This window comes from Carica papaya, chromosome 1, assembly GCF_054855325.1.
Source record: "Carica papaya isolate Zhongbai chromosome 1, ASM5485532v1, whole genome shotgun sequence".
NCBI lineage: Eukaryota > Viridiplantae > Streptophyta > Magnoliopsida > Brassicales > Caricaceae > Carica > Carica papaya.
Window position 1 is genome coordinate 1,260,362 of NC_142309.1, and position 11,615 is coordinate 1,271,976.

General features: G+C 39.3%; 1 protein-coding gene and 1 long non-coding RNA gene across 2 annotated transcripts; both read right to left on the bottom strand.

The window, feature by feature from the left end:
- Positions 1-3,353: 3,353 nt before the first annotated feature.
- Positions 3,354-5,608, bottom strand: LOC148269063 (uncharacterized). Its single transcript, XR_015820306.1, has 2 exons — positions 4,966-5,608; positions 3,354-4,721 (listed from the first exon to the last, which is right to left on the bottom strand). It is a non-coding gene; the product is annotated as an uncharacterized LOC148269063 (long non-coding RNA).
- A 1,950-nt stretch (positions 5,609-7,558) lies between these two features.
- LOC110806656 (transcription factor MYB113-like) lies at positions 7,559-9,001 on the bottom strand. The gene is made up of 3 exons (XM_022031581.2): positions 8,825-9,001; positions 8,607-8,736; positions 7,559-8,111 (listed from the first exon to the last, which is right to left on the bottom strand). The coding sequence occupies exons 1-3, from the start codon at positions 8,940-8,942 to the stop codon at positions 7,559-7,561; spliced, it is 801 nt and encodes a 266-aa protein (XP_021887273.2). The 5' UTR covers positions 8,943-9,001.
- Positions 9,002-11,615: the final 2,614 nt, after the last annotated feature.

Below are 11,615 nucleotides of genomic sequence, written 5' to 3' on the forward strand. Positions count from 1 at the left end.
TATAATTAAGATATTGATGTTAAATCCAAAGTTTTATATGATGGTATATATGAAATATAATAGAATTTTTTATTATAATGTAATAATTAGATTATAAAGAATATTTAAAAGCTAATCAATAAAATTGTGACGGTGGTCTACTTAATTGTGTTTTTTTTTTTTTTTTTTTTTATAATTGAAATCGTCGTCTATGAACTTTGACATGATTAATATAAGTAGTTATATATAACAAATATGCTGTTCAAATGGAAAACACAACTAATATAAATAATTAAACTTATAAATTACTTAATTTAATAATAATGTTGTTTTTTCATATATTTCATTAATTATATGAGGGATATACATACATTATAACACAATTTTCTAAAAAATATATAAATCAACTTAAACCTATAATTTTTTATATCGAAAAAAAAGATATTAATCGTCCAACTAAATAACTGTAATACCCTTAATTAATTTTAAAACATTTAAAATTAGTATATAAATATAATTTTTGAATTTTTTATTTAATATATGAAATTTAATTTTTAATTTTATATATTATTAATTAATATAAAAATGAAAAAAATTAAATGGTGGATGAAATTGAAAATAATTTTTAAAAAAATGAGTAAAAATTCGGGTTCTGAAAATATTTTTGAAAGAAAATTCGGAAACTGGAGGGTTGAAACACAATTTAAGAAAATTGTGCCACGTAGGACGATCAATTAGCAGACCCGACGAATCGGAGCGCGCCGCGTGATAAGGGACATTGACACAGTGCCACGTGGGAGGTCACGCGGGCGATCTGCATGCCCTCGATCAGATGGTCCAGATTCGTTCTCGCACGGTTCAGATACGTTCTCTTCCCAGATGCGATCGAACGATCAAATTTTAACGCGATGAACGGTCCAGATCCACTTCCTATTTAAACGCGATCGGACGACCCATATCAAATCGCGATGGATGGTCCAGATTCACCCCCTATTTAATCGCGATCGGATGTTCTAGATTAAATGCGATAGATGGTTCAGATTAAAAAGGGACGAATATAAAGAACTCTCTTCACACCAAACCCTAACTCTAGCCGCTAGACACCCCCGCCGGAGAAAAAGAGCCAGCCGCCAGGAAGGAAGCCGCCCGCCGCTGCGCCAGAGCCACTTTCGACTGCCAAAAGAAGTAAAAAATTTTTCTTTTACTCAAAATTTGATTTTAAATACAACAATGCCAAATCAGAGCAAAAAGACCATCAGATTAGCCGAAAATCACGGACAAAACTCGACGGTGCTGCCATATAAAATTACAAAAAACGTCTCCGATGAGACATTTCCTGTAACGGCCCCAGAAATTTAAAATGAAATGTATATTAAAAATATCAAATGCGGAAGCGAAGTCAAAAATTCGATTAACATCCCTTACACTAAAACCAAAAACGTGCTCACAAAATATAAAAGATCAAACTACCTAAAGGAGAAACTTGAAAGTAAAAGCTACGAATATGACTATGGAGTCTTTAGGCGTCCCCTTCGTCGTCCTCCTGCGGAACCGGCTCGGGAACGATGTCTTCCTGATCTGAAATGATTAAATAAGGAATGAGCTACACTAGCCCAGTAAAGACATCACGATATCTCACCGTCACGGAGGTAAAGGTGGGTAGAAAACACAAAAAGACCAATGGAACATAATTTACAATAAATTCTTTTATCAATCATAAATCCTTCACCATCCACTTACCTCGGTGAAATCCATAAAACAGTATACGAAAGCAATAACATTATCATCATCATGAAATCATATATGAACTGTATAACATAATACTTATCAAGCCTTTTGTAATTCAATCGTTACACAACATATTTTCCTCATTTACCAGCCCACTAGTATCCATGCGGATCCATAGGGGTCCCGCTACCCGTTAACCCTTAACACTTGAAATCAGATTCCAGGGCCGTCCCTATACCCTATCCGGTATGGGCGCCAAAACTATAAACCTCATTACCCCGTCCGGTATGGGGGTGAAACGGGCCGTCCCCATACCCCGTCCGGTATGGGCGCCAAAACACATAAGATCTCCATACCCCGTCCGGTATGGGAGACCACAATTCCGGTAGGGTTCCCTACGGACCCGGTCCGTCCACCATCTCCCAGGATATCTAGTCAGGCTGACCACATTATACAATTACCCATTTACATAATCTTTCATTCTCTTTCCCCTCAGTCAGCATCATCAATCCACATACAAAACAAGCAAAACGGTAATTTATGCCAAACAGACAACATACAGCATCAATATCCCAGTCATTCAATCCATAATCAGTAAAACAGTAAAATATGCACACGAAACTATAAAATGAAAACATCAAACCTCATACTGCATTTAAAACTGTAAAACAGGCCAAATAACAGTTAACCGACAAACACACTAGACTCGGGCTCCATTAGCGACCTTAAGCAATTTCACACATTCGTTGATTCATGAAATACCGTTTTATCATTTATTGAACTTTAATACCGTGATAGGAAATAGGGTGAGGGGTCCTTACTCGTTTCGGGGTCCGAACACGGCTTCACAGTGCGCCTACAGGCTGTCCCTAATTTTTCCTGAATTTTTCCCGGGGAACTGAAACGCACTACTGGTACCTGCACGTGTTCCAAAAAATCTCAAATTAGGCCCAGGGCCCCTTTTTGGCCAATATCGCAATTTCGGCACGGCGGCTCCGCCGTGCTCCGGCGACGGCGCTGCTGCTTGCGGCGGCGATTCGCCTCGGTTTGGTTGTTTTCTGCCGTTTCCGGCCGAATTCGGTCACACTTGCATCGATCCTTGCAATAAAACAACTCTAGGGCCCTCAGGGGGCCAAAAAATTACGGAAAACCGAAGCTTACCGGCGGCGGTGCTCTCGGGTGCGGCGGCTCTCCGGTGAAATTCGCGTTTTGGCGATTCGGCTCTGATCAACCTGTAGAGAAAAGAATGGTGATCACGGTGATATAAAAATTGCATTAAACGGAGACCGGGAAGGGCCTCATCGGAGGCAAAAATCGAGAAGGGGCGCGGCGGCGCCGCTGGGTTTCGGCCGTGTATTCCGGCCGTTTGGCCGGGATTTTGGCTCCGATTTGGCCACAGGAAAAATCAGCGTGGAAAAACGAGTCGGGGGTATGAAATTTACCTCGATCGGCGGTTGGAAATCTCCCTGGTGCGGCAGCGGGTGGCGGCGGCCGGCGTCTGGTTCGTCTTCTCCAGTGAGGGCAGGCAGCTAGGGTTTTTGTGGTCTGGTGTGGGGGTTCTATTTATACCCTTTTGCCTTTTGATCTCAGCCGTCCATTTTGTTTTAATCTGGGCCGTCCGTACGCACACTTTGTAGCAGCCCCGGTAATCCAAAATGGAAATTATATTATAAAGATTAAATGCGGAAGCGAGATCAAAATTTCAGTTAACATCCCTTACACGAAAACCAAAAACGTACTTAAAATATAAAAGATTAAACTAACTAAGAGAGAAACTCGAAAATAAAACTATGAGTATGATTACAGAGTCTCTAGGCATCCCCTTCGTCGTCCTCCTGCGGAACGGGCTCGGGAACCATGTCTTCCTGATCTGAAATGGTTAAATAAGGAGTGAGCTACACTAGCCCAGTAAGAACATCACGATATCTCACCGTCACGGAGGTAAAGGTGGGTAGAAAAACACAAAAGACCAATGGAGCATGATTTATAACAAATCCTTTTTTATTTATGATAAAACCTTTACCATCCACTTACCTCGGTGGAATTCATGAAACAATATAAGAAAACAATAACATTATCACAATCATAGAATAATATAAGCTGTAAAACATAGCACTTATCACGCATTTTGTAATTCAATCATTATACAACATATCCTTTTCTCATTTACCAGCCTACTAGTATCCATGGGGGTCCATAGGGGTCCCGCTACCCGTTAACCTTTAACATTCATAATCAGTTTCCAGGGCCGTCCCCATACCCCGTCCGGTATGGGCGCCAAAACCATAAACCTCAATACCCTGTCCGGTATGAGGGTGAAACGGGCCGTCCCCATACCCCGTCCGATATGGGCGCCAAAACCATAAACCTCAATACCCCGTCCGGTATGAGGGTGAAACGGGCCGTCCCCATACCCCGTCTGGTATGGGCGCCAAAACCATAAGATCTCCATACCTCGTCCGGCATGTGAGACCACAATCCCGGTAGGGTTCCCTACGGACCCGGTCCGTCCACCATCTCCCAGGATATCTAGTCAGGCTAACACCATCATACAATTATCAGTCTACACAATCTTTCATTTTCCTTTTCCTCAATAAGCATCATCAATTCACATTTAAAAAAAAACAAATCGTAATTCATGCCAAACAGACAACACACAGTATCAGTTCTTCAGTCTTTCAACCCATAATTAATAAAACAGTAATACATGCACTCGAAACTATACAATGAACACATCAAACCTCATAATGCATTTAAAGCTGTAAAACATGTCAAATAACAGCAAATCATCAATCACACTAGACTCGGGCTCCATTAGCAACCTTAAGCAATTTCACATATGCGTTAATTCAAGAAATACCGTTTTATCATTTTGAACTTTAATACCGTGATAGGAAATAGGGTGAGGGGTCCTTACTTGTTTTCGGGATCCGAATACGATTCACAGTGCGCCTACAGGCCGTCCCTAATTTTCCCTGAATTTTTCCCGGGGAACTGAAACACACTAACGGTACCTGCACGTGTTCCAAAAAAAACCCAAATTAGGCCCAGGGCCTCTTTCGGCCCAAATCGCAACTCCGGCACGGCAGCTCTGCCGTGCTCCGGCGACGGCGCCGCTGCTGGCGGCGGCGAGTCGCCTCGGGTTGGCTGTTTTCGGCCGTTTTCAGCCGAATTCGGCCACAATCGCATCAGTCCCTGTGAGGAAACAACCCTAAGGCCCTCGGGGGGCCAAAAAAATCACGAAAAAATGGAACTTACCGGCGGCGGCGCTCTCGGGTGCGGCGGCTCTCCGGCGAGGTTCGTGTTTTGGTGATTCGGCTCCGGTCAACCTGTAGAGAAAAGAATGGTGATCACGGTGATATAAAAATTGCATCAAACGGAGGCCGGGAAGTGCCTCGTCGGAGGCAAAAACCGAGAGGGGGCGCGTCGGCGCCGCTGGTCTTCGATCGCGTATTCCGGCCGTTTGGCCAGGATTTTGGCTTCGATTTGGCCATAGGAGGAATCAGCGTGGAAAAACGAGTCGGGGGTATGAAATTTACCTCGATCGGCGGTCGAAAATTTCCCGGTGCGGCGGCGGGTGGCGGCGGTCGGCCTCTGGTTCGTCTTCTCCGGCGAGCGGCATGCGGCTAGGGTTTGTGGTCTGGTGTGGGGGTTCTATTTATAACCCCTTGCCCTTTGATCTCAGCCGTCCATTTTGTTTTAATCTGGGCCGTCCGTTTTTGATTAAATCTGGGCCGTCCGTGCGATTAAATCTGGGCCGTCCGATCGCGCGATTGATCTGGGCCGTCCAATCGCGCCCACGCGGATCGCTAACGTGGCCCGTTCAGGACCGACGTGGTCTTGCCACGTGGCAGGCCCCGGTTGGCCGGGACTGCTGACCGGGCCTGCTGACGTGGCTGCCGACGTGGCTTTTTTTTTCCTCCTCAGTCCGGGCGCTACACGCTTGATCTGGGCCGTCCGATCGCGTGTACGCGGATCGCCAACGTGGCTCGTCCCCGGTCGACGTGGTTTTGCCACGTGGCAGGTCCTGGTTGGTCGGGACTGCTGACTGGGTCTGCTGACGTGACCCTTTTTTTTTTTTCTTCTTCAATTTCCCGGGCGCTACACTTCCCGATTCCCGTTCTGCGCAATTCTTTCACCATTATAATCACCATTTTTTTCTCTATAGGTTGACTGAAGTAAAACACCCAACTATAAAGGTAAGTCGGCAGAGCCGTCGCACCGAAGAACTTCATTGCCAGTGAGTTTCAGTTTTTCAATTTTTTTTCAGCCAACCGATGCCTCTTAATGTATTTTCTTACAGAGATTGATATAAAATGGGTCGAAAACAGCTGATCCGAGGCAAACCGTCACCCCAGGCGACGGTATCGTCGCCGGAGCACAGTGGAGCCACCGTGTTGGAATTCCGGAATTGGCCAAAAAAGGGGTCGAAACACTGATTTTGAGTTTTTTGAGATATTTTTAGGTACTTGAAGTGCGTGTTAATCCCCAAAGAAAAATTCAAGGAACCCGAGGACCGCTAGTAGGCGCAGTCAATAAGTTTAGCATTTTAGGCATTAATTTGAGTAAAAATCTCTCACATTATTCTCTGTTATAGAATTGAAGTTTAATTAATAATAATAATACAATATTTTATGTAATTTAGAGAATATCTATAATTAATTACAAGTTACTAATGGAGCCATAACCGGAAGTTATTCACTGTTGATTCTGTTGGTTTATTTTACAGTTTGAATGTATGATAATACCTGATTGATTGATCTTATATTTTAAATGCATGTATTGCTTGCTTTATGTGATTATGATTGAATTGAGAAATTGAAAATTAAAGGTAATTGAAAAATTATTTGATTTAATGAATGGATGAAACAACAGCTTTATTTGATATTCTGGGAGATGGTCGATGGACTAGATATATAGGGAACTCTACCTTGAACGTTGTCTCATACCGGACGAGATATCGAGATTTGGTAATTTGTTGCTCATACCAGACAGGATATGGAGACAACTCATTTTACCCTCATACCGTACGGGTTATTGAGATTTAGTAATTTGGCACTCATACTGGACGGGGTATGAGGATGGCTCGTTAATTGAAAATGTTAAAAGAAATTATTCACGCGTTGTGGGGACATTCCTATGGACCCCCATAGATAACAGTAGGCTGATAAAAGAGAAAATTATTGTTCCAACCAATTGCATATGAAATTATGATATGTGTTATGTTATTATCTCTATAGATTATTTTTGTAAATCTCGCTACAGTTAGTAAACAGTAAATGATTTTATTTATGATAAACGATTTTACTTAATAAGAGCTCAACTAGTTGTTTTTATAATTTCTTCTAACATTCATTTCTGTATCGGTGAGTATCGTGATATTTTTACTAAGTTAGTGTAGTTCATTCTTTCATTAACCATTTCAGATTAAAATGACCAGGATCCAAAACCCGATCCACAAAAGAATTGTGAGTAGAACGTTCAGTTGTTTACTTTTAATTTATTTTCTTGGTTATTAGTTGTTTTTTTAGAAGGGTTATTCCTATAATCTTTATTTGGTACTTTTAGTTATTGTGTAAATAATATAAACTCTAACTATTTATTTCGCTTCCGTACTAAATTTATAATCTATTTCTTTTAGAATCTCCGGAGGTCGTTACAATAACAGTTAATCAAAGTATGATGGAACTTATATAAGTACAGATTATTAATTACATATATAAGGAGATTATTACACAATATGCATGAATTATCAATTGTAAATTAAAAAATAATTAAAATTTATAATATGACAATCACAACTAATTACTTTTATTAAAACTAAATTAACTAATTGATTAAGTAGCAATACTTAATCTCTAATTATCTCTGGAAAATTCCAAAGGTTCACATCCAAAGTTGTCAAGATATAATCATTTTCTTCTTTTTCTTTTTCGTTATGAATAACCTTACAATTATCATCAACCACAATATTATTTACTTCAACATGGTCGAAATTTTTCTGAATGAAGTGATCTAAATTGGGTTCAAAAGTACTTAAAGAGTTGTTGTGTGTTTCGTGTTCCATTTGTTTACCATCTAGCAAGCTCTGCCACCATGTAATTTCATTGTCCACTTGATCATCGAAAGTCGTTAAATCCTGAAATTGAAGATTGTCTTGATTCGATGTACGACGTTCATGACTATGACCAATAGTAAATGAAGCTTTGTCTTCATGCAACACCAAATTTTTGGAGAGAACTTGAGGTCGAGGCTTTACTGCTTCTACTTTCATAACATGTACGCCTTTCTCAATATCTTTATTAAGGAAAGACTTCGAATCTTTTTTTCGTAAATGAGTATTCCAATAATTTTTCACATCGTTTGCTGTTCTTCCAGGAAGTCTGCCGGCAATTAGTGACCACCTGAACATATGCAATTATGTAATAATTATTTAATTATTTTCAAACTATTTTAGTCGAACTAATTCTTTGAAATCATCTTATACAGGAAAATTGTACTTCACTCATTTGGCAAAGTAATTGATAGAAATTTTTTTTCGATATATAGTAGGAGATAAGTGCCGAACACAAGTTGTTAACTTATTATTACGTATAAAAGTTTTCTATGAAGGCTATAAAACTCGAGTAAAGTGTCTTATAAATGGATATGCATATACATACACATATATATATATATGCATGTTCTGTTATATATGTTTAGTGTTTCTTGAAAATATGAGAGTTTGGGGAATTGTCTTTGTCATTAATTATTTCTCTCTCTAAATTAAGTTGCTTGCTAGCCAGTTATGTGGAGACATCACTATCTTTCTCCAGCTTATTGCAGCTTATATATGTGATATATATATATCTATATATATATATTATATGTTTGTATGTATAGGAAAGTCCTTCACTTGCCTGTTTCCTAGAAGCTTATGCATTCGTATCATGAGATCAACTTCATCAGCAGTGAACTTTCCTCTATTGATATTTGGTTTCAGATAATTCAACCACCTCAGTCTACAACTCTTTCTGCATCTGTTTAGACCTGCAACATTCAATCAATTAACCCAGATATATATATATATATATATGTGATTGTATAAATATATACTTATATATAATTATAATATAACCTGCTGCGAGTGGGACTCGGTGCCATTTTCCTTCTCCATGCTTCTCAATGCACTTTCGGAGTCGATCATCTTCCTCCGCCGTCCATGCACCTTTCCTCAACCCTAAAGTCGCCTCCATGCACACAATGCTTTCCGCAGTTCAATACCACACTTTATGTGCTACTGAACTTAACTTATACACACACACACACACACACACACACACACACACACATCTTTATATAGTCGCTTAATATGAAGCCTCCCACGACATCCAACTCGGGGGCAATGTAGCTAGTATTATTACTACTTGACTATACGATAAAGTCAATATTTAATCATTTATAATAAATACAAAATTACTGATAATGAATAAATATTATATTTATATTTATTCACAATTGATATAACATATTATCTTAAAAATTTAGGTTAATAGTACGGGTTTGAACCAATTATTTAAATTTGTAATATATACTTTCACCCTCGATTGAGAGTATGAGTTACAGACTCTGGATCGAAAACGTTCGGCCATAATCACCAAAGGGGACATCTGTCAAGACTCACAGGCTTGAAACTTGTTAATTTGTCTTTCACACACACACATATATATATATATATATATGTGTATATGTATAATGATATAGATGATCAATTTGTGGTTCCTACGTATAGAAATAGAAATAACAATTAACTATTGCTGATAAATCCCGCAACCTTTTCTATAATCATTCAGAAGCTTTGGTCTTGGTCCTTTCGCAAGTCATGTCAGTCTGGTGCTGGTGGCTTTTCAATTGGCTCCACTTGTAATATTAATGTTTAATTTTTAAATTTTAATTATTGAATGTATATTATAATTTGCATATTTATACAATAATTGAATTAATTTCCCATATGGGTGTGTGTATTCTTCAACTTTTTGGTGATATGATTATATGTCTTCTTTCCAATAGAAAGAACTCATAAAATCATTTGAAATCTGTTTGGTAGATTTTAATTGTTGAGTCGTGGGGGCTAGAGACGTTTTCGGCTTATATCATTTTATTAGTGTGTTTATTTGGTGGAAATGTACAAACTTTTTGCTATTTCTTAATAAAATTTACTTTTTCTACACAAAAAAAAGAAGATAAACGTGGAATTAATTTAGATATATAATGAGGTTTTTATTCAAAATTATATCATATATATAGTGTATTTGTAATACCCTTAATTAATTTTAAAAAAATTTAAAATTAATGTATAAAATTTTATTTTTTAATTCATGAATTTTTATTTGATATAAAAATTAGAAAAAAAAATAGGTGAATGATGGAATTGAAAATAATTTTGAAAAAAATGAATGAAAATTTGAGTTGTTGGAGTATTTTTGAAAAAAAAAAATCGAAAACTGGAAGTTAAAATGCAATTTAGAAAAGATGTACCACGTAGGACCGCCCAATCAGCAGATCCGACAACCCGGATCGTGTCGTGTGGCGGGACACGCTGACGCGGTACCACGCGGGAGCTCACGCTGGCGATCCACGTGCCCGTGATCGAACGGTCCAGATTTGTTCTTGCGTGCGTGGACAGTATGGATTCGTTCCCTCTCAGGCGCGATCGGATGGTCGCAATCAAACGCGATGAACAGTCTAGATCCATTTCCTCTGTAAATGCGATCCTACGGTTCAGATCAAATCGGGATGAACGTCCATATTCGCTTCCTATTTAAACGTGATCGGACGGTCCAGATTTGTTCCTGCGTGCATGAACGGTCTGGATTCGTTCCATCTCAGGCGCGATCGGATGGTCGCAATCAAACGCAATGAACGGTCTAGATCCGTTTTCTCTTTAAATACGATCCTACGGTTCAGATCAAATCGGGATGAGCATCCAGATTTACGTCTTATTTAAACGCGATCAGACAGTCCAAATCAAATGCGATAGACGGTCCAGATTAAAAAGAGACAGATATAAATACTTCACTTCACACCAAACCTTAACCCTAGCCGCCAGCCTCCCGCCGGAGAAGAAGAACCAATCGCCAGGAAGGGAGCTGACCGCCACCTACCGCCATGCCGGAGCCACCTTCGACTGCCAAAAAAGGTAAAAAAAAATTTATTTACTCGAAATTCAATTTTAAACACCCTCATGGCCAAATCGAAGCAAAAGAACCGATAAATGAGGTAGAAATCGTCGGTAAAATTCGGCGGCGCTACTGCGAAAAAAATAAAAAATTACCTCTGATGAGACCCTTCCCGATTTCCGTTTCGTGCAATTTTCTCTTGTTGTAGTCACTATTTCTTTTTTTACAGATTGACCGAAGTAAACACCCAACCGCAAATGTGAGCCAGTGGAGCCGTCGCACCGAAAAATTCAGCCACTGGTAAGCCTTTGTTTTTCGACTTTTTCGGCCAACCAATATCCTTTAATATGTTTTCTCGTAGGAATGAGTACAAAACCGACCGAAATCGGCTGAAACTGTCCAAAAATAGCTCGTCCGAGACAAACTGCCGTCGTAGGCGGCGATGTCTCGCCGGAGCATGGCGGCACTACCGCACTAAAATTCCGAAATTGGCCGAAAAGGGTTTCTAACATCGATTTTTAATTTTTTAGGGTATTTCTAGATACTTGAAATGTGTTTTAATTCCTGAAAAAAAATTCAGGGAACTCGAAAACCACTAGTAGGCGCAGCTGAAAGCTTATTATTTCGGATATCGATTCGAGTAAGAATCTCTCACCTTATTCCCTGTTATGGAATTGAAATTTAATTATAAATAATATAGTACTTTGCCTAATTTAAAAATATCGATAATTAAATGTTACTAATGGAGTC

Coding starts and splice junctions, on each gene's coding strand:
- LOC110806656 (XM_022031581.2), bottom strand. CDS start 8,942: ATGGAGGCGACTTTAGGGTTGAGGAAAGGTGCATGGACGGCGGAGGAA. Junction 8,737..8,824: donor CCGAGTCCCACTCGCAGCAG/GTTATATTATAA, acceptor TGAATGTTGCAG/GTCTAAACAGATGCAGAAAG. Junction 8,112..8,606: donor CATAAGCTTCTAGGAAACAG/GCAAGTGAAGGA, acceptor GCATATGTTCAG/GTGGTCACTAATTGCCGGCA.